The sequence below is a fragment of the Larimichthys crocea genome, chromosome I, assembly GCF_000972845.2.
Source record: "Larimichthys crocea isolate SSNF chromosome I, L_crocea_2.0, whole genome shotgun sequence".
NCBI classification, from domain to species: domain Eukaryota; kingdom Metazoa; phylum Chordata; class Actinopteri; family Sciaenidae; genus Larimichthys; species Larimichthys crocea.
In genome coordinates this window covers 18486842-18513489 of record NC_040011.1, presented here as the reverse complement: position 1 = coordinate 18513489, position 26648 = coordinate 18486842, and the positions used below count along the sequence as shown (strand labels likewise).

Sequence of the window (26648 nt, the reverse complement as noted above, 5' to 3'; positions counted from 1 at the left end):
AATATGTCAGTTGAACAGGAAGTACTGATTATTTGTTCTACACTCTATGTGTAGACTGGTTTTTTGTTCCTTCGGTATTCGACGGATTAGGACTTGATTCAGATTCCGAACTGAGGAGGTTCGGTGGCGAGCCATTAAGGACGAGCGATTCAGACGGAGCGGTGCATGGTCTGGCCAGCTGTGGGATCCACTCCGAGGAGCTTCTGACATCAACTCACTTCACTCGTGATACAGATAAGAACATAACACAAAAATCTACCCGGGTAGTAAAGTTATGGACTGAACTTTGAACATTGCATGAACAGAAACTGATCAGAACACTTACCTTCTACAAAGAAGGAGAGACACTTTCTTTTGAACTTTTTTTATTTTTTTTGTTTGTTTATTAATTTTCTACCATTTTGAAAGAGCTCTATTTTTCTGTATTTTATTTTCATTCACTGCAAAATATTTACCCTTGTAGCAATAAATTGTCAATTGTTAATCTCACGGTGTCGCATTGGTCTAACAATTACCAGCTCTCCGAACCTAGCATGAATGTTAGTGTCATTGTTTGTTGCTAATCAGACTACAGGCGCTACATTAACATCAAAAAATTGTAGGTCATCCAACTTTTTATATCCTTAAGGCATGCTTGGACTTTAGTTAACTGATTGGTTGCATCCGGCTTGATCGATAAATATAATTGGGTGTCGTCAGCATAACAATGAAAATTGATACAGTGATTCCTAATAATGTTCCCTAAAGGAAGCATATATAAACTGAATAGAAGTGGTCCAAGTACAGAACCTTGTGGGACTACATGACAAACTTTGGTCTGCATGGAGGATTCATCATTGATGCCAATTTGATGTTCCAGTCTCTGTAAAAGAATTTGATGGTCAATGGTGTCAAATGCAGCACTAAGATCTAACAGGACAAGTACAGAGATGAGTCCTTTGTCTGATGCCATTAGGAGGTCATTTGTAACTTTGACTAATGCGGTCTCTGTGCTATGATGCACTCTAAATCCTGACTGAAAATCCTCAAATAGACTATTGTTATGGAGAAAGTCACACAGCTGATTAGCTACAGCTTTCTCAAGTATCTTAGACAGAAAGGGAAGGTTTGATATCAGCCTGTAGTTGGCTAAGACCTCTGGGTCTAGAGTGGGCTTTTTAAGAAGAGGTTTAATTACAGCTACCTTAAAGGACTGTGGTACATATCCTGATAATAAAGACAGATTAATCATATCCAATAACGAATTACTAACTACAGGTAAAACATCCTTGAGCAGCCTGGTTGGGATGGAGTCTAAGAGACAGGTTGACGGCTTAGCTGCAGAAATGATTAAAGTTATTTGATGAAGGTTGATGGGAGAAAAACAGTCCAAATACATATCAGGTTTTACAGCTGTTTCAAAACTTGCTGTATCAGAATGCAGATCAATGCCTGTTGAGGGCAAGAGGTGATGGATTTTGTCTCTAATAGTTATAATCTTATCATTAAAGAAGCTCATGAAGTCATTGCTACTTAGACCTAGAGGAATAGATGGTTCAGTAGAGCTGTGATTCTCTGTTAGCCTGGCTACAGTGCTGAAGAGAAACCTGGGGTTGTTCTTATTCTCCTCAATTAAAGAAGAGTAATAGGCTGCTCTGGCATTACGGAGAGCCTTCCTGTATGTTTTGAGATTATCTTGCCAGACTAGATGAGATTCTTCCAGTTTAGTGGCACGCCATTTGCGTTTAGATTTACGTGCCTTTTGCTTTAATTTACGAGTCTGCTGGCTATACCATGGTGCTAGCCTTCTTTGTTTAATTATCTTCTTTTTCAGAGGTGCAATAGAGTCTAGAGTTGTCCGTAATGAGCCTGTAATACTATCAACAAGATGATCTATTTGTGAGGGGCTAAAGGAAGCAGACAAGTCCTCTGTTACAGTTAGACATGGCATTTGATTCAATGCTGAAGGAATCACTTTCTTAAATTTGGCTACAGCACTATCAGATAAACATCTGCTGTAGAAGCTTCGACACAAAGGCTTATAGTCCGGTAGTATGAACTCAAAGGTTATTAAAAAATGGTCAGACAGAAGAGGATTCTGTGGGAAGACTATTATATTATCAATTTAAATGCCATATGAAAGAACAAGATCAAGAGTGTGGTTCAGACAATGAGTCGGTTTATTTACACTTTGACAAAAGCCAATTGAGTCTAATAGAGAGATAAACGCAGTACTAAGACTATCATTGTGGTTGTCCACATGAATGTTAAAATCACCTACAATAATTACTTTATCTGTTTTAAGGATCAAGCCTGATGCAAATTCTGAAAATTCAGATAAAAATTCAGAATAAGGACCTGGAGCTCGATATACTGTAACAAATAAAATTGGTTGCGAAGTTTTCCAGGTTGGGTGAGTGAGGCTAAGAACAAGACTTTCAAATGAATTATAATTTAGTTTAGGTTTAGGATTTATTAATAGACTTGAGCCAAATATGGCTCCAACTCCACCACCTCGACCAGTACTTCGAGGAACATGAGTATTATAATGACTCGGAGGAGTGGATTCATTTAAGCTAACATATTCATCCTCCTGCAGCCAGGTTTCAGTGAGACAGAACAAATCAATATCATAATCAGATATTAATTCATTGACTAAGACAGCTTTAGATGACAAAGACCTGATATTCAGGAGTCCACATTTAATTCTCTTATTTTGGACTGTTGGAGATGTTGATTTAATTTTTATTAAGTTTTTAAGTTTTTAGCTAATAAACTTGGCCATATTTCTAGATATGAGAGCTGCTCCATCCAAAGTGGGATGGATGCCGTCTCTCCTAATCAGACCAGGTTTTCCCCAGAAAGGTGTCCAATTATCTATGAAGCCCACATCGTTTGCTGGACACCACCTCGACAGCCAGCGGTGAAATGACGACATGCAGCTAAACATGTCATCACTGGTCACAATGGGGAAGGGACCAGAGAAAACTACGGAGTCCGACATCGTTTTGGCGTATTCACACACCGATGAAACATTAATTTTAGTGACCTCCGATTGGCGTAACCGGGTGTCATTACCGCCGACGTGAATAACAATCTTACTGTATTTATGCTTATCCTTAGCCAGCAGTTTCAAAAAAGACTCGATGTCGCCCGCTCTGGCCCCCGGGATGCATTTAACTATGGCCCCCGGTGTCGCTAACTTCACGTTTCGGACTATGGAGCTGCCAATGACCAGAGTTGGCCTCTCAGCAGGTGTGTTGCTGAGCGGGGAAAATCTGTTTGAAACGTGGAGCGGTTGGTGGTGTACCGTGGGCTTCAGTTTGGGGCTATGCCTCCTTCGAACAGTCACCCAGCCTCCCGGCCGCTCGGGAACTGCCGGGGGACGGCTAGCTGAAGCTACCTGTGGCTGTACCGCACCGGCTACAGGGGACTGGCTAACTATCTGAGCTACTGACTGTTCGGTGGTGCGGTACCGTGCCTCTAACTCACTGACCCTCGCCTCCAAAGCTACAAATAAACTACATTTATTACAAGTACCGTTATCACTAAAGGAGGACGAGGAGTAACTGAACATGTGGCACACAGGACAGGAGAGAGCAGGAGAGGAGAGAGGAGAGGAGAGGGACGCCATTGCTATAGCTAGGCTAGTTAGTGTGGCTAACAGAAAATGGTGAAACTATCAGATTGTGGTTACTAGAGTTAAAAGACCTGTTTGTGCACAGACAGAACAAGTCAAAGAGTAGTGCAGAGATAAGTAGATAGTTGCTGATGTGAGAAATATACGGAAATCTGTTCAGGTGAGCAGAGCAGAGAGCACTGTGGCAACAACACAGATACCGGAAGTGACACAATACGTTACCGCAAAGCACGCAGAGGAGGAGTCACGAGACGGTCGTGAATGTATTGTTCAATATGAACTAATCTTTTATATGAATCGGGAGTAATGAATAGTCTCAGTTAGTGATTTGTTTATTTTCATGCAATACGTTCCCTCTCCACAAGGCAGCTGCTTGGCAGCTCAGGCTGTGTGAAGAGCAGTAAGCACAGTTTGTTCATTTAGATCGTTCATTTGTCACGTGACATGCTGCTCAGGCTGTGTAAGGAGCAGTGCACACAGCAGTACGTTCATACGGATCGGTCTTTCATTCATTTGTCATGTTTACATCGGCCATAAGAGGGTTACAACAATGCACTGTATCATGCACTATACCATACAATACTATACTCTACTATATTCAGACATTAAATTGGGCCGGAGCCCTCCGGAGCTCAGCTCCGCCTCCTCACCTCAGCAGTACAGCCAGGAGGAGCTGAGCTCCCTCTACTTCGGAGTTTATAATAATCATGGGCGTAGCTACCATTACAGGACTTTTTAAAATCATTAGTTTTGACCACCCCTCTTTTACCATGTCAAAAATCAGTAGGCTACATTAGTCTGTTCACTCATTATATAAAACCACTTGTTTATTGATATAAAACCTGAATCAATGAAACTCCAGTCCATGTTTTCACTGATACGTGCACATTCTCGCATACTGCACATACAAACACACGGTGCTGCTGATGCGCCACCGACAGTGGGAAGCTTAAGGTGAGTCAAGTACTGTCACAACAAAATGTTCAGGACATTATTAACTTACTGGAACTAAATGTCTATTTTTTCACCTTAATGTTTTTGTGAAAAAGTCAGTTATAAAATCGTTCAGTTAACTAACTGTTAAGAAGCGCTAAACCCGGAGGTCAGCAGACCATATAGCATGTAGACAGAGACAGGAAAGACAGAAGACAAGAGATCTAAGTCCTATTTGGAAAGTTGTGAATTAATTGTAATGACTGGCAACTGCTGATATTTGGTTTGATGTTGTGACATGTAAGAAAGTTTAGCAAACAATTGATTTGACTGATGTAGATTTATGGTGTCAGATGTAATTAACTATGTGAATTCATGGTGTGAGATGTAAATAAGTAATGCAACTAACAGTGTAAATTGATGGGATGTAAAAAAAAAAAAATGTTAATATGTGAATTGTGTATATTGTATACATAATTGATAAAATATGTATTAAACCTATGGTGCGAGGTTTTTTTGAGAGCTATTGACCACTGTGAGTGAAGAACGGCTCCCCCTCCTTCAAAAGCCAATTTAACCACTGACTATATTATACTATACTATATCACTATACTTTGTTATTTTCGTTTATTTATCCAGGTACATTCACACATTTTTCATAATATGTAAAACATTTACCACTACCATAACACAAATATATTTTAAATAAAGTTTTTTTTTTCCACCATTTGTGATGTCACAAAATAACATTATGAACATACACTTAATTATATCACTCACATGACCAATAAAAGCACACATCATGCCATGACAATGGTTATGCCCCCGTTTTGTCACCTGAATGCAAGAAGTGAGATGACAGAATGACTCTTGTGTGGCGGGACACATTTTGAACAGACAGAAGGTAAGTTACAATATATACAGAAGTAAAAATAGATAAAAGAGCTACCAAGTGTGCATCGTTGGTGGCCCTACTAAATGGTGAAGGGAAAAGGGATGTGTGCGATATTTATTAACTGTTTGGTGAAAAAGGGAAGGCTTTGTGTGTCCATATGTGCTTTGTTTATGTGTGTGTGCGCTGACTACAGTCAATGACAGAGCCTTTATATCACATAGGGGTTTTAACAATGGGGTCCCACTGACTCTGTAGGGTCTGGTCAGGTATAAAAGCAGGGGTTACACCAAACAGGACAGCAGTGCAGCAGTAACAACACCAACAGCAGCAGCTCACCTACAGCACAAACATGACCACCACTGAAATGGGCATGGGCAGGGTAAGCTTATCATTTCAAACACAAATTACAAATTTCATGAGTGTTTATTTATAGAGAACATCAAATGTTGTCAGTGCTTCTTCAGTCAATTACAGCATCTCTCATTTTTCAGGTCACCTTCTACGAGGACAGGAACTTCCAGGGTCGCTCCTGGGAGTGCATGAGCGACTGCGCTGACTTTTCCTCCTACCTGAGCAGATGCCACTCCTTCAGGGTGCAGAGTGGCTGCTTCATGGCCTACGACCGTCCCAACTACATGGGAAACCAGTACTTCATGAGGAGGGGCGACTATGCTGACTACATGAGCATGTGGGGATGGAACAGTGGTATTAGGTCTTGCCGTATGATCCCCATGGTAGGTATAAAACAGACATCTGCCTATTACAGTTGACATCCCTTACAAAACTTGATATGCAGATATTGATTTATTTCTCTTTTCTAAAACAGTACAGAGGCCAGTACAGGATGAGGATCTACGAGAGGGACAACTTCGGTGGTCAGATGTATGAGATGATGGACGACTGTGACAACATCATGGACCGTTACCGTATGAACAACTGCATGTCCTGCAACGTGATGGACGGCCACTGGCTGATGTACGAGCAGCCCCACTACAGAGGCAGAATGATGTACTTCAGGCCTGGAGAGTACAGGAACTTCATGAACATGGGCTGGAGCGGCTCCAGGTTCATGAGCATGAGGCGTATCATGGACATGTGGTAGACATTTTCATTTTGAAATAAAAAATGAAAGATAAAACAGAAACGTGAGCCTGTGACTGTTTTCTGTTCTTCCATCATTACAAAAATATTTAATGTAATACATTGAATAAACAATGTAGATTACTCAAGAGCATCAAAATTCTTCAGATTCTTACCTTTCTGCCAACATGTCTTGTAGATGTTTATGACCTAATTTGAAACTTGAGCATTTTGTGGTGTGTCTCTCAGAGTTAATACAATTTTGTATTATATTATATTCAAATCTCATCCCCTTCCTTAGTCTTCATAGCTCATTCTGAATTAACGTCACCTAACCCCTACACTTCTAGTCTCCCACCTGTTCCTCCTCCTTCACCTTTCAGCCTCAGTTCTCCCCTGTGTTGACAGGAAAGCTGTCCAACCTTATGGCAGGAATGAAAGCTCCACATGCCCTGGATCCAATCCCATCTTGTCAATAACTGTCTCCCCCTCTGATTAGAGACACCGTCAACTCCTTCCTCAGCTCTGGTTTAGACCTCATTCACTCAACCTTGCTGCCACATACTCCAAAAACCTGGACTCAACCCTGATATCATGACAAATTTTCAGCTAATCTCTAATTTCCCTTTTCGGTTAAAAAACCTGGCATGTACTGTTGCCACACAACTCAAAACTTATCTCCAGTGACCTGTTTGATCCATTTAAATCCAGAGTCTGCTCAGAACACAGTACTGGAACAGCCCTCCTCAGAGTCACCAACGACATTCTTCTCTGAAGACTCTGATCACCTCAGCGTTGTCATCCTTCTGGACCTCACTGCAGCCTTTGACACCTTTAACCACACTATTCTTCTCTCCTGCCTCAACTCCTCCCCCAGCATCACTGTCACTGCCCTCTCATGGTTTAAATCATACCTCAAAAACAGACAAAAGTTCATCCACATCAGCAACTGCACCACATCCACCACTCTTTTGTCCCAAGGTATCCCCCTGGGTTGGGTGCTTGGTCCTTTCATTTTCATTCTTTACATACTTCCCCTTGGCAACATCACTATTTCCACTCACTTCATGCTCTCCAACTGCCTCACCACTGACAACTCCTCATTGTCTTCCTCCCAACACAGTCGCAAAGTCTGAGTTATCTCTGTCAATGGCCCCTCCTTTAAATAATAATTAAATTACATCATGAGAACTGCCTTTTCCAAACCCAAAACTTAGCACAATTCTGCCCATTACTCTTCTCTGCTCCAAAAACCCTTGTCTACGCCTTCATCACCTTCATAATAGACTATTACAACAGCATCCTCTACACCACACTATCCAAAACCTTAAACAAACTCCAATACATCCAGAAATCTGCTTCTTGCCTTTTAACACACACCTGGACTTATGACTACATCACCCATATCCTCCAGAACCTCCACTTGGTTCTGGTCCAACAGCAGATCCAGTTTAAATTCCTCCTTCTCATATATAAAGGCCTCCAAAAGTTTGGACTTATTGTCCTGTTGTACCATGACACTATCCTGATACATCTTAAAGGAAACTGAGACTACACTACACAAACATATCCAAAAAAACTTCACAAAGCTATAGTCTATTATATACTATACTATACTATACTATACTATACTATACTATACTATACTAGGGATGCACCGAATATTCGGCAACTGAAAGTATTCCGCCAAATATTGCAAAAAATGCCACATTCGGCTTCTGGTGAAGTGGCCGAATAGTAAGGCCGAATAGTGGAGTGACTCAATTGATGCAATGAAACAACGTGCGCGGTGATCTGGCCAGGGTTGCTGATTCTTTTCTCATTCACACACAATAAACCCAGGATGCAGGATATAGGAAAAACACAGGCAAGAAATACATCATACACTGCTCTTTAGCGAAGCTATATACTTCTCTCTACATTACGGCGTCTCACACATGCGAGGTGATCGTTGGAATGACTATGATGCGTTCACGAACTTGGGAAAACTGGAAATTCACCGTAAATATAATAAACTAAATAAAACTAAACTAAATAGTATTTCTTTCAAGAACAAATTAACAGTGATTAAAACAACATGGGCTTTCTAACAATATAAATGAAATAATAATTATACTAACTGGAAATTCTACTGGAATATTTGAAGGATATTAAATAAACATTTACTTTCTTTGAAAAAACATGTCTACAAATTTATTCTAGGCTATTTATGCAATAGTAAAAAAAAATAGTGAAAAATTTAACAACCGCATCTCATATTCGGTTTTGGTATTCGGCCAACCATTTAATTTTTATTCGGTTTCGGTCGAAAATCTTCATTTCGGTGCATCCCTATACTATACTATACTATACTATACTATACTATTATACAGTACACTATAGTGTTATATACTATAGTATACTATACTATACTATGCTATACTATACTGTTATATACTATACTATGCTCTACTATACTATACTATTATATAGTATACATACTATACTATACTATACTATTATACAGTACACTATAGTGTTATATACTATACTATACTATACTATACTATACTATGCTATACTATACTGTTATATACTATACTATGCTCTACTATACTATACTATTATATAGTATACATACTATACTATACAATGTTATATTATACTATACCATGCAGTGGTTAGCACTGTTGCTTCACAGCAAGAAGTTTCCTGGTTTGAACCTCAGCTGGGGCCTTTCTGTGTGGAGTTTGCATGTTCTCCATGTGTCTCTGTGGGTTCTCTCCGGGTATTCTGGCTTCCTCCAACAGTCCAAAGACATGTACTTAACAGGTATATTGGTGACTGTAAATTGTCTGTAGTTTTGAATGTGGGTGTAAATGGCTGTTTGTCTCTACATTCCCTGCGTTAAGCTGGCGACTTGTCCACTTGACTCTTGTATGGCGGGACACATTTTGAACAGACAGAAGGTAAGTTACAATAATAGAGCCTGTGACTCTTTTCTTTTTTTCCATTGTTGCAAAAATATTTAATGTAATACACTGAATAAACAATGTAGATTACTCAAGAGCATCAAAAGAGGTGTCCAAACCAAGCACAACACTGCTTACTTTGTTTTGCATATAAGAAATCAAATTCTTCAGATTCTTACCTTTCTGCCTACATGTCTTGTAGATGTTTGAAGTCGTTTGAAACTTGAGCATTTTAATGTGTGTCCTAGAGTTGTCATAGTTTTGTATTATATTACAGTCAAATCTCACCCCCTTCCTTTGTTCACAAAAAAACAAAGTTGATACCATTTACAGAAACATGCCCTCCTCTCCTGCTCCCAACCCCCACAATCCCAGTCCCTCACCTACCCCCACCCCTTTACCTATCAGCCCCACATCCCCCACCAAAACCACTCACATTTTCTGCCTCACCATTAACAACTGCCCACTGTCTTCCTCCACACACAGTCACAACCTCTGAGTGATCTTTGACAAAAAACATTCCTTTGAATAACACATAAATTATATCACGAGAAAAGTCTTTTTATTTCAACTCTACCCATCACTCGGCTGCAAAAACCCTTCATCTACGCCTTCACCGTATCCAGAATAGACTGTTGTAACAGCATGGCACCCTATCCCAAACTTTAAACACACTCCAGTACATCCAGAACATGCTTGCCACTGCTTGCAACTGCTTGCCTGTTTACACACACCGGTGACAGCATCACCCATGTCCTCCAGAACCTCCACTTTATTCTGGTCCAGTTTAAATTCGTCCTCCTCAAAGTTTTGACTCATTTCCCTGTTGTACCATTACACTATCCTGATGCATCTTAAAGGACAGTATACACTATACAAACATACAAGAAAACTTACACAATGCTATAGTCTACTATACTATACTATTATGAAAGTAGATTAGTGCCATATATCTGAAGAAGAGCAGACTATGATTTGCACTTGTAAAACCCGTAATTCGCAACTTGTGAATGCGCATCTCGCAACTTGTGAACGCGCATCTCAGAGTTTGTAAGATCCACACATCTGCAAAAAGCAAACTGCAAGCATATTTCACAACTTGTGAAAGCGCATCTTCGAATTTGCACTTGTAACTTCAGATCTGCAAAGCTGCACAACATGATTTGCATGCGCAGGTTCCTATTTGCTCGCTCAGTTGCGTCATCCTTCTCACGTGATTTTTGGCGTCGACGACAACGGCGCATGAAGAACATGAGAGATGAAGTGTTCAACAACGTGTAAGTAACATATGGTTTAAATCATAGACATATAACATAGACGCGCATTGAGGCGGGTTGGTCGTTGGTCCGCGATACGTAAACGGCGCCGCCATATGGTTGCGGGCAGATCTGCCCCTAAACTAATACAGGAAATGGACTGCACTTCATAAAGCCGCCTTTCTACAAAGTTCTTCAAGTTAATGTTCTTATACACCCATTTCACACCACACTAATATATCTGGAAACAAACAGGCACCAAAACAACGTATGTAATTTGTAAAGTGAGGATTATAAATGTTTACTCCTTATGTAAGCACCAAACCAACGTATGTATTTTGTTAAGCTTGAGTGTTTCAGCTACTAATGTGTGTAACACTGTGTTTCTGTGATGATAAATATTGAAATATTTATATTTAACATTTAATCTGTGTCGATAATAACCGAATCCTGAAATGTTAGTGTGAGATGAGGGCTTTCTGAATAAAGAGCACTAACGTGTACATACACACACACAACACACACACACACACACAACACACACACACACACACAACATATATATATTGTGATGTGTGTGTGTATATGTGGATGTATATATGATATAATATATATATATATATATATATATATAATATAGATGTGTGTGTGGGGTGTGTGGTGTGGTGTCTCTTTATTCAGAAACCCTCATGTCCATCTACATTTCAGGATCTGGTTCTTTAGACACGATTAATGTTTAAATATAAATTTCATATTATCATCACAGTAACAGTGTTACACACATTAGTAGCTGTAACATTGAATACATACGTTGGTTTGGTGCTTACTAGGGTAAACATTTAATCACTCTTTAAAGTTACATACATTGTTTTTGGTGCCTGTTGTTTTTCCCAGATATATTATTGTGTGTGTGAATGGGTGTAATAAGAGACTAACTTAGAAGAACTTTGTAGAAAGGCGCTTTATGAAGTTCAGTCCATTTCCTTGTATTAGTTTACGGGCAGATCTGCCCGAACCAATATGCGGCGCCGTTTATACGACGCGACCAACGACCAACCCGCCTCAATGCGGCGTCTATGTAATATGTCTATGATTAAACCATAATGTTTACTTACACGTTGTTGAACACTTTCTCTCCATGTTCTCATGGCGCCGTGTCGTAGACCAAGAGTCATGGCCAGCCCCACCACCCACCACTGAGCCGTTTATTGATATATTATCCAATACCACACTGCCCACCTCTTGGACAAGAGTGTGTAGAACAGCATCCTGGCTCTGCGCGCAAATCGTTTCCTTCAAATCCATCCGATGAATCGTGCCAAAAATCACGTGAGAAGGATGCGCAATGAGCGAGCAAATAGGAACCTGCGCATGCAAATCATGTTGTGCAGCTTTGCAGATCTGAAGTTACAAGTGCAAATTCGAAGATGCGTTTCACAAGTTGTGAAATATGCTTGCAGTTGCTTTTTGCAGATGTGTGGATCTGAAGTTACACTTACAAACTCTGAGATGCGCGTTCACAGTTGCGAGATGCGCATCACAAGTTGCGAATTACGGGTTTTACAAGTGCAAATCATAGTCTGCTCTTCTTCAGATATAGGCACTAATCACTCATACTACTATACATACTACTATACTAATATACTATACTAATTAGGGATGTAAAGAGTTAATCGATTAATCGGTTAATTGTTGAAAAGAATTAATTGATTAAATTAAATTAATCGGGTTAACTGTTTCTAGGGCCATTTTCCACAGGAGTATTTTTCAGTGAAATGTCATGGTGTCGCCAGTTGAGGGCGCCATTGTTTAATCTAGGCCACAGCGAACGTACCTGAACGTAACGCGGCGACGAACCCGGAGTGAGTATGGAGCATTTCAAACTAAGCAATGTGACAAGACGCTCAGTGTAAACTCTGCGTGCTACGTTTAAGTTCAGCAGCTCTAACGAGTTCGCTAAGATACCACCTTCAAAACCTGCAGCCGTGCTGACGCGCTAGCAATTAGCATTAGCCACTAAGAATGAAATACATGCTAATTGCTAACATGCTAATGCTAATTGCTGCGCGTCATCGCTATCTGCTCCTGTGTGTAAATAAACATGCTCAGCTCACTCGTCACTCTCAACATTTCTGCGGGAAATTGTTAATAGAGGCCCTCTAATTTTACTGTCACCTTCCTCAGGGATGATTGAAGCTGTGTTCAGTACTACATGTTACTGTAAGTTTCCAGGGCTAGTAATCTTACTGTGACCTTTCTCAGAACAAGGGAGATTATAAGTGGTGCTGCTAATGTTTCAAGTTTTTCATCCAAGTACTTTACCAGATAATTATATGTAGGCTTAATATTGTGCAGGCTAAGCCCATATTGTATAGCTTTAAAAAATATTTTATGTTGCTTAATGTTTCACATGCAACAGGTGAGAAAGTGCACAATCATTTTTTTTAATGTATTTCTATTTTCTGTGCAGAATTTATTTTGGTTAAATGCCATATCTGTACCGTATCCCAACTGGTACAATAAAACATTAGTTGAGGAATATAACATGCATTTTTTATTCAGTATATAAGCAATATTTTGCTTTATGTTAAAGACACCGTGAGAAATGTATGTTCTCAGGAAAAAAGCCGTTTATCAGTTAATCGTTAATAGATCGATAAGGTCAATCAACTAACAATTAATGAATTCATCGATAATATGCATCCCTATATACTATACTATACTTTACTACACAATATATAGTATAACCACGCAGTGGTTAGCACTGTCTCCTCACAGCAAGAAGGTTCCTGGTTTGAACCTTGGCTGGGGCCTGGGCTGGGTTATACCATTACGCTATCCTGATGCATCTTAAAGGAAACTAAGACTACACTATACAAGCATATACAAGAAAACTTCGAACACTATACTATGTAATATCACACTATACTATACTACACTATACTAAATTACTATACCTTGTTATTTTAATTTATTTAACCAGGTACATTCACATCTTTTTTTATGATATGTAAAACATTTCCTGCTCCCTTAACACAAATGTATTTTAAACAAACATTACTATATTTTTTACCATTTTCCTTTAATGAAAACGTATGTGTCATGATCCGCTCCTGGTTTTTCATTCCTCCTGCCAGTACTTTTCCATTCACCTGCCGGCCATTCCACACCTGATTAGTGCAACCACCTTCACCTGTATTCCCTCACCTGATTTAAACCCACTCTTTCCACTCTGTCTCTGCCAGATTGTCTTCAGCAGCATGCTAAGCTCTTGCATGTTTATCTTCGGATTGCTTTCCTGGTTTCGACCCTGCCTGTCTCTGACCAGTCCTTGTCGTCCCTGCCCGGGTAACTTGACCAGCCTTCCGTCCCTGACTCCTCTGCCTGCTCGCCCTTTGTCTGTCTCCTCTTTGCTTGGATTCCCTCCCCGGAGGTTTCTTCTGGAGTGGGACTATTTTGGCTAGCTCTGTTGGAGACTTTCCTGAATACCTGCTGTGGATTTTTGCGACCCTGTTTGGCTAATAAATGGTTGAACTGTTCCAACACTGGTCTCAGTCTGTGCTGTTCTTGGGTCCAACCTCACACCCATTACAGTATGTGTGATGGCACAAATTAACATTAACGGTTATATTGTTCACATGACCAGTAAAAGCAAGCATTATCATGCCATTTAATGACAGACAGGTTATCCCCTCTTTTCACGTCAATACCATGTGTGGTGAATTTTGAACACACAAAAGGTAAGTTAGAATAATGTGTAAAAGCAAGCAGAAATAAAAATAAATGAAAGATCTACCAAGTGGGCACCCTTGATGGCTCTCTAAACAGTGAAGGGAAGAGAGATGTGTGAGTCTATGTCCATTGTCTATGTGTGTGTGTGCTGACTATAGGCAGTGACAGAGCCTCTATATCACATAGGAGTTTTAACAATGGGGGCCCACTGACTCTGTAGGGTCTGGTCAGGTATAAAAGCAGGGGTTACACCAAACAGGACAGCAGTGCAGCAGTAACAACACCAACAGCAGCAGCTCACCTACAGCACAAACATGACCACCACTGAAATGGGCATGTGCAGGGTAAGCTTATAATTTTAAAAACAAATTACAAATCATGACTGTTTATTTATAGAGAATACCCTGCAGACTTACAGCATCTCTCATTTTTCAGGTCACCTTCTACGAGGACAGGAACTTCCAGGGTCGCTCCTGGGAGTGCATGAGCGACTGTGCTGACTTTTCCTCCTACCTGAGCAGATGCCACTCTTTCAGAGTGCAGAGCGGCTGCTTCATGGCCTATGACCGTCCCAACTACATGGGAAACCAGTACTTCATGAGGAGAGGCGACTATGCTGACTACATGAGCATGTGGGGATGGAACAGTGGTATCAGGTCTTGCCGTATGATCCCCATGGTAAGTATAAAACAGACATCTGCCTAATACAGTTGACATCCCTTACAAAACTTGATATGCAGACATTGATTTATTTCTCTTTTCCAAAACAGTACAGAGGCCAGTACAGGATGAGGATCTACGAGAGGGAGAACTTCGGTGGTCAGATGTATGAGATGATGGACGACTGTGACAACATCATGGACCGTTACCGTATGAACAACTGCATGTCCTGCAACGTGATGGACGGCCACTGGCTGATGTACGAGCAGCCCCACTACAGAGGCAGGATGATGTACTTCAGGCCTGGAGAGTACAGGAACTTCATGAACATGGGCTGGAGTGGCTCCAGGTTCATGAGCATGAGGCGTATCATGGACATGTGGTAGACATTTTCATTTTGAAATAAAAATTAAAGATAAAACAAACTTGAGACTGCAACTTTTTTATGTTCTTGCATCCACATAAAATGATATACATTGAATAAATATTGTAGATTACTCAAGAGAATAAAAAGAGGTGTCCAAACCAAGCATTTTTCACTTACTTATTTCGCTTACTTTGTTTTGTGTAAAAGACCATGTCCTGCTGTACTCTACCTCCGATCCCCACATTTACTAAACAGTTACCTGTTTACAGACTGCATGGACATCCTCAGAAACTGGACTACTTTACCTACAACTGCTCACCCCCAAACTCCATCTGATTCATCTGGTCCTCCTGCAACATGCATCTACTGTATGTCCTTTTCCTTAGTTCTCACAGCTCATGCCACCCATTTGGTACATAAATGCCTCCTTTTTCTCCAACCTTTCTAGCTCAGTTATCTGTTGTCTAACCTTCTTTTCAATAAAGACATGAACACTGACTTCAAATTGGCAACTAAATTCCTTAAACTGCTACAGTGGTTTAACTCAACGTGTCACCCACCCACAGCCAGCTGTGATAAAACAAATAATGAAGGTTGTCATAATGCAAAGGTGATGGTTCATGCACACTTTCAAAATAGCCTTTTTGTATGTACACTTGAGATCATTTATAGCTCTTTCGACTTGAGTGATATTTTTGCTGGAAATAGTTTGCATTGTCATTTAAAAAAAAGAGCCTTAAATCTGGAACATGATTGCTACAGCATCACAATGCACCACAAGGTACATATATTATAGATCCATTACAATCACTGTTGCTTTATGATGTTTAGACAAATTCAGTTCTTTCCATTTCTTCATTATATTCAAATGTTTGTATAGTGCAAAGAAAGTCTGCATGAATGCATGAACAATGCTTCTACTGCTTACAGTATTTATATATACATCATTTAATATATTATTACATTACATTATTATTATCTACCCCATTCTGATTCTGATTAGGCTTGAGGTTATATATCATACAGGTGCATCTCAATAAATTAGAATATCATGGAAAAGTTATTTATTATTAATTATTTCAATTCAAAAAGTGAAAGTCATATATTTTATAGATTCATCACATGCATAGTTAAATATTTTAAGACTTTATTTCTTTTAATTTTGATGATTGTGGCTTACAGCTAATGAAAACCCAAAATTCAGTATCTCTGAGAATTAGAATATTGTGAAAAAGTTCAATATTGTAGACTCACAATGTCCCACTGTAATCAGCTAATTAACTGAAAACATGCGCAAAGGTTTCCTGAGCTTTTACATGGTCTCTGAATCTAGTTCTAAGTCTAGGCTACACAATCTTGGGGAAGACTTGTCCAGAAGACAGACATTGCCATCTTCCACAAGCAGGGTAAGCCACAAAAGTTAAATGCCAAAGAAGCTGGTTGTTCACATAGTTCTGTATCCAAGCATATTCATAGAAAGTTGAGGGGATGGAAAGTGTGGTAGAAAAGGGTGCACAGGGATAACCGTGAGAGTATAAAGTAGTAAGATTAAACCTTGAGAGAACAGCCATTCAAGAACTTGGAGGAGATTCACAAGGAGCAGACTGAGGCTGGAGTTGCATTCCTCGCGTCAAGCAACTCCTGAACGTCAGACGCAACAGATGCAACAACGTCAGAAGCGTCTTACCTGGGCTAAATAGAAAAAAGACTGGACTGTTGCTCAGTGGTCCAAAGTCCTCTTTTCAGATGAAAGTAAATTTTGCATTTCATTTAGAAATGTACACATGACATCTATTGCACATCTGTCTATCCTGGGAGAGGGATCCCTCCTCTGTGGCTCTTCCTGAGGTTTCTTCCACATTTTTTCCCTGTTAAAGGTTCTTTGTGGGCAAGTTTTTCCTCACTTGAACCGAGGGTCTAAGGACAGAGGGTGTCCCTCCCTGTACTTTGTGACTTTGGGCTGTACAAATAAGATTTGATTTGATTTGATAAATATAAGTATGTTACTATTGGTTTAGGACATTAGTTACAGGTATGTGTGCATTTGGTAGCTGGAATTTTTAGTTTTTGGGTACTGTTTTACATTGTCTCCAACAGAAATTCATACAGGAAATGCCATGTAACTTTCTAACTGTCCATTTGTCATGACTTTGTACTTGACAAATCTCTGGCTTCTCTTCCTAGCCATTTTCTCACCCTTTAAAAAGGTTTCTAGGTGAGTAACTTGAGTTGGTAAAATGGTCGCCATGGTCCAGAGGTTTGGGTCATTGAAGTTGTGGTGGTCATTGTCAGGAGGATTGGGTCATTGTGTCATGGTAGTATGTTTGTGTATTTAAATGGGAAAATGCAAAACATTTATAATTTTTACGCTGCCTTTTTGTATCTTTGATTTAGTTTTTGGTATGTTGGTATGGTTACATTGTGTTGTTTTGCCCTGTTTTTAAGAGGGGTGTGACAACCCTCTGAGCAGGGATTTCTGCCAAAAAGTCTTTTTAACACATGGTTAATGTTTTGGAATGCTGATAGTTTGGTTAGGTTTAGGAAAGAATTGGCTAAAATAATTATGTTCTGTTATATAAATCACATTGCATAACATAAGAACACCACAGTGTGTGGTGACACACATAACATTTAACTTCAGTCTTAAAATACTTTTAGTTTCACATAGGACAAGAAGCCCTTTCTCCTGGGTGAAAGTCTTGTGTTTGTTTAAGACATTATGTTTCTAATCACTGGGTGTTTATCATATTAGTAGATATGAACTGTACAGAATCATTTATATCACAGGATTTACACTCAGTTTATGTTGTAAGGAGGAAAAAAACATGTTCTGCTTTAATTGTACTTTTTACAACAAAATAACCATTTTGTTCTGAGGTCTATCACCCTGCTGAAACATGAAAAAAGGCTGACAGTCAAAACAACTGATTAACAATACAGTGTTTACACTCTAAGAGAATGTAAAAGAGCCACGCTTGCCCATCAGAACCGTATTGTGACACACAATGGGAGGTACGGCATTTTGTTTTGCTAGTAGACCTTGTCATTCATCAGAGTTTAGTAAATAGAACAAAGGCTATTCTGTGGCAATCACAAGAATTTTCCAAACCATTTCATTTAGTGAAAAATAGTTTCTGTTGTTGTGGCTGCGCAACAGTTAAACTAAACTCTCTCTCTCGTGGATGGATTGAGTAGACAGAAATTATGGTAGAGCAGTAGATTCTGAATTATTAATAGCTGAGCTTCTTGTCTTTTCACAGGATAAATATGTGTTGTGTATTTGATTAAATAAAGTATGAGCTTGCATTTGATTAAATAAAGTATGAGCTTGCGATCAGTTGTAAATGTTTATTGAGGCTGGCAGCCTCTTGAGATTACCACAGTCTTCCCATGTGACAGATATAGAAAGAAGAACTTGACAAAGCAAGTGATGTTTAGATGTTTAGAAGAATTTGATGGCCAGATAAAGCAGTTTTCTGATGTCTGCAACAATATTGTGAATATTTTATAACTTTGAATAATGTTGCACAGATGGAATTTGGAATGTCGAGTTTACTATAACTGGGGTCAGCTCCAGGAGGATAAGAAGTTACAGAAAATCGATGGATGGATGGAGTTAATTTACAGATATATATTAATAGTTCAACCACCTTTTGCTTTGATGACAGCTTTCCACAATCTTGACATTCTCTCAATCACATTCATAAGGTCATAACCTGAAATGCTTTTCCAACAGTCTTGAAGAAGTGTCCATATATGCTAAGCACTAATTGGCCGCTTTACCTTTTTTCTTTAGAAGCATATATGCAAGCATATGTTAACATTTACTCCTCAGACCAAAGTACAGATTTCCACTGGTCTAACATTACTTATGTTTCTTTGTTGATTTCCCTCAGTTGTGCTTTCTTTGCAGCAATTTGACTATGAAAGCCTGCAGGTAGGCCTTAAAGATACAACAATACAACTGCTGCAGCTATGATTACACTGTGAAGATTCACAGTTCTCCAAATAGGTGATGTTGAGATCTATCTGCCACTTAAACTCTGTGAAGCTTGTATGTCTGCACTTATCTGAGGTGCCATTAAATATGCAATATTCAAAACAGAACTGAGTGAGATAAGTTGTAGATACATATAGATACAAATACTGTATATAATTTAACAATGGTTATGGGTTTTGAGTAAGTTGTTGCCCAGAGTGAAGGAGTTCAAGTATCTCAGGGTCTTGTTCATGAGTGACAAAAAATGGAAAATGGACAGTAAGATGGACTGATGGATTGGAGCAGCATTGGCAGCACTGCAGATTTTTCCTGGACCGTTTTGAGGAAGAAGGAGCTAGTTCAAAAGCTCCTGATTCCCCAGTCTACATTCCAACCCTTACCTGTGGTCATGAGCTGTGGGTGGTGACCACCAATAAGTTTCCTCCATGGAGTGTCTTGGCTCAGCCATACAGAGTGAGGATCTTAGACATCCAGATCAGAGTAGAGCCGCTGCTCTTTCATGTCAAAAGGAACCAGCTTAAGTGATTTAGACATCTGATTAGGATGTCTCCTGGCCGCCTTCCCTTGGAGGCGTTCCAAGCCTGTCATTAGACTTCAGGGCAGAACCCAGAACTGACTCAAGGGACTATATAGTCCATCTGGCCTTTTTAGTTGACCTCCAAATAAAAAAGTAGATAATATAGCCAAACTGTTGGCTTGCTTGCAACCTGTCCAATTGCCAGTTGTGTATGATATCTGCAATGATTTTGGTGAGTAACAATGTTATCATAATAATAGAAATGTAAGCAATTAAAAGACAAAAAGAGTCCAGTTAGATTAAACTTGAATTATATTTTGAAGACTAAAGACATCCTTTATTTTATATAAAGGAACATGATGAGAAACTTGTAAGTGATATTTTTAAATAAACTTTTAGGACATCTGTGAGAAATAGCACATGTCGACCCTGTGTATATTTGTGTGTGTAGAAAGTTGGTGTTGGGCTTTTACACTATTTAGTTATTTTAACTACTAAGGAGAAGCCACACAAAAGAACACAAACATGTTTATGAATTACACATCTTTTTTATTTACTTAAACACAGACATCTACCACATGTCCATGATACGCCTCATGCTCATGAACCTGGAGCCGCTCCAGCCCATGTTCATGAAGTTCCTGTACTCTCCAGGCCTGAAGTACATCATCCTGCCTCTGTAGTGGGGCTGCTCGTACATCAGCCAGTGGCCGTCCATCACGTTGCAGGACATGCAGTTGTTCATACGGTAACGGTCCATGATGTTGTCACAGTCGTCCATCATCTCATACATCTGACCACCGAAGTTCTCCCTCTCGTAGATCCTCATCCTGTACTGGCCTCTGTACTGTAATACAAAAAGAAATAAATGTCTTAATAGCACGTTTTGGGAGGGGTGTCACCCTTAATAGAACTGTAGTATAACAGATGTCTGTTTTATACGTACCATGGGGATCATACGGCAAGATCTGATACCACTGTTCCATCCCCACATGCTCATGTAGTCAGCATAGTCGCCCCTCCTCATGAAGTACTGGTTTCCCATGTAGTTGGGACGGTCGTAGGCCATGAAGCAGCCACTCTCCACCCTGAAGGAGTGGCATCTGCTCAGGTAGGAGGAAAAGTCAGCGCAGTCGCTCATGCACTCCCAGGAGCGACCCTGGAAGTTCCTGTCCTCGTAGAAGATGACCTGTAACAGAAAACATAGAGAAGACCAGGATTTAAATAGTGTTCATGTCATTGCTCACCTTAAAATTTGAATATATTTTGCTGTGTAAAAACAGCATTAGATATTCTTTTACCTTGCCCATGATGATAGTGGTTTAGGTTGTTGATGGTTCAACTTGCTCTGCCAGCTCCATATCTCCAGTGCCTTTTTATATAAAACCAAAGGGACCATGTGGTTATCCAAAGCCATGTGCAAAGCTGATGAATTGGCAGTATGACTTTTGCTGAACGGGGACTATAAGTGTGAAACAATGGTTCTCTATCCATACATTTCTGGCATCTGCATTGTCTATTATAAGCATACGCTTTGTGTGTGTTCCATTCTGAGTCAGAAGGTGGTCCACATCATCCTGTAATCATCACTGATGGAAAGAACATGACATCAGGCCACATCTCTGACAAACACATGAGAAGTCTAGAACCAGTACAAATATTTAGTATAAAAAGAATTAAACACGCTGAATATGTTTGTTGTTGTTGTTGTTGTTGTTGTTGTTTTTACCAAATCCTGTTTTGTAAATTAAATTTCTGTTGCAATCTAATGTATGTAAACTGTAACTATAAAAATAATAATTTCTGTAATACACACTACCCCTTATTCACATACTTTATGAATGAAACAAACAATTTAGTCATACTATAAATTGTTTCAGAGTAGCATTCAATTATGTTTTGCAGAGTTTAATTATTAAAAAATAGGCATCTAAATTCTGGCTGGGATCATAAATCTATCTTTTCTCTTGCTTATTGTTGTGCAGCTTACGCTCATCAGTACATTCTATAAATAAAGTAAGTCATATTAAGACATTTTTAAAAGAAGTCCACAGGTGTATTTGTTGTCTTAAGGAAAATAGCATTGCTTTTGCACAGAAAGCAACCAGGCTGTGATGATGTAGCTCTGTTTTTATTTTATTACATTATTGAATGTCTTGCTTGGCTGGATGAAAAAAATTTATGTAATTTTATTGCATCCTGTTCTCCTGTAGTTCTCCTGTGGCACCTGAAATATGCAATACATATCAAAGGAAATGTTTCTATTCACACACCTCTCACTGAAAATACACTGCCCGTCCAAAAAAAAAGTCACCACCTGGATTTAATTAAGCAAATTGGTAAGAGTTTTCCATTGGATAATTACTGCAGTGATTAATATATTTCAGCTAGCAACAACTTATTTAACCCTAGCTCATGCTGTGAGTAGCTTCTTCTTTCTTAAACAACCATGTCTGAAGACGTATTCTGTGGTTGTGGAAAGGATGTAAATTAGTTTCGGAAGGGTCAAATGATTGGCCTGTATCAAACAAAGAAAACAACTAAGGAGATTCCTAAAACTACTCAAATCAGATTAAGACTGTCCAACGCATTATTAAAACCTGCAAGGATGGAGGTGAACCATCATCTTGGGCACATTACGGTAAGAAGAGAGGTGGATGAAGTGATACACCCATCATGCCTAGTACTCACCGTACAAGTCTGCGGGGGTGGTTTTATGACCTGGGGTTGCTGCAGTTGGTCAGGTCAGGTTCAACAAAGTTATGTCCCCAAAGAATGAGGTCAGCTGACTACCTAAATATACTGGATGACCAGGTCTTTACATCAATGGAGTTTTAATTCTCTGATGGCACGGACATATTCCAAGATGACAATGCCAGGATTCATCAGGCTCACATTGTAAATAAGTGGTTCAGGTTCAGAGAGTATGAGACATTCTTTTCACACATGGATTGGCCAGCACAGAGTCCAGATCCCAACCCCATTGAGAATCTTTGGGATGTACTGGAGAAAACTTTGCTCAGCGGTGCGACTCTCCCATCATCAGTATAAAATCTTGACGGGAAATTAATGCAACTCTGGATGAATAAATGTTGTGACATTGCAGAAGCTCATTGAAACGATGCCACAACGAATGTGTGCCGTACTTAAAGCTAAAGGCGTTCCAATAAAATATTGGACTGTGCAACTTTTTTTTTGGATGGGCAGTGTATACTGTATGACTAATAAGTACTCTGCAGGTTAGCCTAAATGATATAACACATTAATATATTACACACTAATATAAATATTGAATGTTTAATAATGAATATTTATTCAGCACATCTCAAAACAAAGTCACAAAGTGTAGGATCAAAACTTTTCAGGACTGCAGTGAGGGAAAGTGAATTCAAACAGTTAAGCTCAGAAGGTATAGTTAGTTGTTCACCTGCATCCTTGGGGAAGACACTAAACCCAAATTGCTCATTGGTTGGCCTTAAAAATACATGTTGAGAACTAGTTTAAAATATTTAACTGATTCTGCATGATAATATAAATACTACAGAATGAAGCTTTATTATTGGAATTCAAGTTTGTCCATCTATTATGTATAATCATATAAAACAATATTTATAACATAGTGCTGGGCTGCAACTGGCATCAACATTTACTTTATAGTCACTGCATGCCAGCTTAGTGAGCTTAGTGGGAGCATCTTTTGTTTGCAATTTGCTATTTGACCAAGAAGAGTGCTGTGATGAGAGTGATGTAGTGCTGCATCAGGTGACCTGGCCTCCACAATCAATCAACCTTAGTTCAGCTGAGATGGTTTGAGATGAGATGAGGACCACAGAGTGAAGAATAAACAGCCAACAAGAGCTCAACATATATGAGAACTCTTTCAAGACTGACTATTCCAGGTGACGACCTCATGAAGGCGATTGAGAAAATGCAAATGTGCAAAGCTGTATCAAAAGTATCTAAAACATAAAAAACATTTTGCTTTCTTTTTTGTTGATGTCTTCAGTGTTAATCTACAATATAGAATATACTGTAAATCTGACAAAAGTAATTATTTGTGTTTTATTACCAATATATTATGGGTTACAGCAGTGTAGCAACAGGAAAATGTACTGCCAATTATGTATGGAGTTATAGCAGTATATAATATATCCTTATATTACAGTACAGTACAATATAAAAGTATCTTAACGTTATATATAGATTTAAAGTCTATATTCTACAGGACAAGCGAGTGAGATAAATTGAATCAAAAAATCTCAGTGGAAAAGATTTAAAAGTTGCTCTCCATTTGTTTTGAACCAGCTTCAGTACAGTTAAGGCTGTTTACCCCTCTTGTTACTGACAGATAGAAACTAAGTACAGTGACTTTGGGCTATACAAATAAAATTGATTTGATTTGATTTGAAAAAAAAAACACATCTTTAACTCTCTTGTTCAAAGTAACTAAGTACAGAAGTTACCTCACAGTAAAAGTGTCTTTTATTGTCTTTATAAGGCTCCTTTTACTTACTCAGTTCAATCACACTTTGAAATGCCTACCAAATCCAATCTTTGACAAACCAATGAAAACACACATACAAAGGAGGTTAAAAATTCAACATCTTTAATAAACTAAGTGTTTGATATTTACAGCAAGGTTTCGCTTCATGGCTAAAATTCGGTGACCCTCCTGAAGGAGCCGACGATGGCGCAGGTGGCACACCAGTCACGGTACCTCCTGTACTCCCCATTCCTCAGGAAGTACTGTCTGCCTCGGTAGTTGGGGTACTCATAGAAGATCCAGTAGCCATTCATAACATTACATGAGTAGACATGGCGGTGATGGAAACGGTCAGACACACATGGGCAGTCATCCATGAACTCCATCATGTGACCACTGAAGTCGGGCTTTTCATAGATACGCATTCTGTAGGAGCCTCGATACTGTGGGACCAAAAGAAAACAGGTTTGATCAAAAGATGATATACTGTATGTTCTATAACCACAAGCTAATCAAACATAACATGGAGAATGTTACAACAAAAATATGCGTCTAGAGCTATGCTGAAATTCCTCTTTTTCAATCTTTTATTTCCCTTCTCCATCTTTACAAATAAAACCCACTTACCGCAGGGATCATTCGGCACGAACGGATACAGCTGCTGAAGCCCATCCACCTTGGGTAGTCAGAATACTCTCCCCTCCTCATGAAATACTGGTGGCCCATGAAGTTAGGTCGTTCATAGATCATGAAGCAGCCACTCTCCACCCTGATGGAGTTACAGCGGCTGAAGTATGAGTGAAGGTCCGTGCAGTCATTGCTGCACTCATAGCTCCGACCCTGGAAGTTCTTGTCCTCGTAAAAGATAATCTGGTAGAACATAAAGTTATTAATGTCATAAGCTGTGACCTTGGTTCAGCAAGAAGAATTCAGCTCTTTGCTCAACATAAAAACATAATATATAAAAATTTGAATAGCTTTGTAACAGTTCACATTTAATCTGAGCAGAGAGGAAAAACAGTACTTACCTTGCCCATGGTCTCCGTTGGAGAGATTCCCCATGTTTTCAGGGCTTTTTATACTACCTCTTGACAAACAAAGCATTGTTATTCAAATTCTCTCGTAGTTATAACTGAAGGCTACTGGCACATGTTTACCTTTTTGTTAGAGCACAACATTGGGTCAGAAATATGGATTTGTATTTGGAAAAAAAGGAAAAATAATTAACTGGTTTGGTGTTTTGACATGCATGGACAAGGGAAAAGACTAGTATGGTATCCACACATCCAGTGGACAATGGCTACAGAACAATATGGAACAGCCCTTTCGCAGGAAGCCATTCACTCTCTCTAAAGCTCTACCTGTATGCACATAAGTAAGTGTATACCATGCTCTGGCTGTATGCTACACTGGACATAAAGATTATATTTGGATTTGTATATTTTTACAGTGTACTGTATGTTAGCTGTATGTGTGTGGGATGCTTGTGTTAACCTTTACTTCATCTATTAACACCACATTTACTCCCAGGGTCAGGTGTGGTATAGCATTTTGTTCAACTATTTTTGTTTGGCTTAATGAACTACAATTCCCTTGAAGTACTACTGCCATGTTTGACTTTTTGAAGACTCCTGCTGTAATATTACACTGAAAAAAGAGTGGGGGACACATATTTCGTCCAGCTATACAGCTCTAGCTAATAATGAGTTTAGTTTATGACTATGACTTTTTTTTTTTTTACCATTTTTCGTGTGTATTGTATGTTTAATTAATTTGTCATATCCATACAAAAACGACAAATGTCAGATTTAAAGTTGAGTGTGTGTGTGTGTGTGTGTTATCTCAACTTGATATCTGAGATTTGTCTATATCAAAAGTGACGCTGACCAGTGACATATATGTACTATAAAGTATATGTAGCAAACCTAACCTAATCTTCCCGTATATGAACATACATACCTTAAATGTAGTGTTAGTTACATCTTAAAATGTAAACTTCTATTTATGTTTAACTGTTATTGTTTCATGTAATGGTGTTATGGTTGTTACTTTTGATCGATAGTTATATAAAATAGCTATGATTATAGTCATCTTGTTTTGAATGTCAAACTTTTGTCTCTGGTGTATTGAAAGTACATTTTGTTTTGACAATTTT

General features: G+C 39.1%; 4 protein-coding genes across 5 annotated transcripts; 2 read left to right on the top strand and 2 right to left on the bottom strand.

The window, feature by feature from the left end:
* Positions 1 to 5725: 5725 nt before the first annotated feature.
* Positions 5726 to 6568, top strand: LOC113746663 (gamma-crystallin M2-like). Its single transcript, XM_027283298.1, has 3 exons — positions 5726 to 5826; positions 5939 to 6181; positions 6274 to 6568. The coding sequence occupies exons 1-3, from the start codon at positions 5797 to 5799 to the stop codon at positions 6547 to 6549; spliced, it is 549 nt and encodes a 182-aa protein (XP_027139099.1). The 5' UTR covers positions 5726 to 5796; the 3' UTR covers positions 6550 to 6568.
* An 8159-nt stretch (positions 6569 to 14727) lies between these two features.
* On the top strand, positions 14728 to 15532 carry LOC104932532 (gamma-crystallin M2). The gene is made up of 3 exons (XM_010747781.3): positions 14728 to 14810; positions 14902 to 15144; positions 15237 to 15532. The coding sequence occupies exons 1-3, from the start codon at positions 14781 to 14783 to the stop codon at positions 15510 to 15512; spliced, it is 549 nt and encodes a 182-aa protein (XP_010746083.2). The 5' UTR covers positions 14728 to 14780; the 3' UTR covers positions 15513 to 15532.
* A 5021-nt stretch (positions 15533 to 20553) lies between these two features.
* Positions 20554 to 21354, bottom strand: LOC104932531 (gamma-crystallin M2). The gene is made up of 3 exons (XM_019270142.2): positions 21312 to 21354; positions 20957 to 21199; positions 20554 to 20857 (listed from the first exon to the last, which is right to left on the bottom strand). Exons 1-3 carry the CDS (start codon positions 21318 to 21320, stop codon positions 20582 to 20584), a joined length of 528 nt encoding a protein of 175 aa, XP_019125687.1. The 5' UTR covers positions 21321 to 21354; the 3' UTR covers positions 20554 to 20581.
* Positions 21355 to 24637: 3283 nt separating this feature from the next.
* Positions 24638 to 25530, bottom strand: si:dkey-57a22.15 (gamma-crystallin M2). 2 transcript variants are annotated; one of them, XM_010747779.3, is made up of 3 exons: positions 25522 to 25530; positions 25121 to 25363; positions 24638 to 24936 (listed from the first exon to the last, which is right to left on the bottom strand). In XM_010747779.3, exons 1-3 carry the CDS (start codon positions 25528 to 25530, stop codon positions 24664 to 24666), a joined length of 525 nt encoding a protein of 174 aa, XP_010746081.1. In that variant the 3' UTR covers positions 24638 to 24663. The 2 variants fall into 2 exon arrangements, with proteins under 2 accessions (XP_010746081.1, XP_010746080.1); XM_010747778.2 differs by lacking the exon at positions 25522 to 25530 and having other exon boundaries at positions 25121 to 25375.
* Between the last annotated feature and the right edge of the window lie 1118 nt (positions 25531 to 26648).

Excerpts from the sequence above, each read along its gene's own strand:
- si:dkey-57a22.15 (XM_010747778.2), bottom strand. The coding sequence starts at position 25,375 with ATGTTCTACCAGATTATCTTTTACGAGGACAAGAACTTCCAGGGTCGG. Across the intron at positions 24,937-25,120 it reads CGTGCCGAATGATCCCTGCG|TATCGAGGCTCCTACAGAAT; the intron begins GTAAGTGGGTTT and ends TTGGTCCCACAG.
- LOC104932532 (XM_010747781.3), top strand. The coding sequence starts at position 14,781 with ATGACCACCACTGAAATGGGCATGTGCAGG. Across the intron at positions 14,811-14,901 it reads CTGAAATGGGCATGTGCAGG|GTCACCTTCTACGAGGACAG; the intron begins GTAAGCTTATAA and ends CTCATTTTTCAG. Across the intron at positions 15,145-15,236 it reads CTTGCCGTATGATCCCCATG|TACAGAGGCCAGTACAGGAT; the intron begins GTAAGTATAAAA and ends TTTCCAAAACAG.
- LOC113746663 (XM_027283298.1), top strand. The coding sequence starts at position 5,797 with ATGACCACCACTGAAATGGGCATGGGCAGG. Across the intron at positions 5,827-5,938 it reads CTGAAATGGGCATGGGCAGG|GTCACCTTCTACGAGGACAG; the intron begins GTAAGCTTATCA and ends CTCATTTTTCAG. Across the intron at positions 6,182-6,273 it reads CTTGCCGTATGATCCCCATG|TACAGAGGCCAGTACAGGAT; the intron begins GTAGGTATAAAA and ends TTTCTAAAACAG.
- LOC104932531 (XM_019270142.2), bottom strand. Across the intron at positions 20,858-20,956 it reads CTTGCCGTATGATCCCCATG|TACAGAGGCCAGTACAGGAT; the intron begins GTACGTATAAAA and ends TTTGTATTACAG.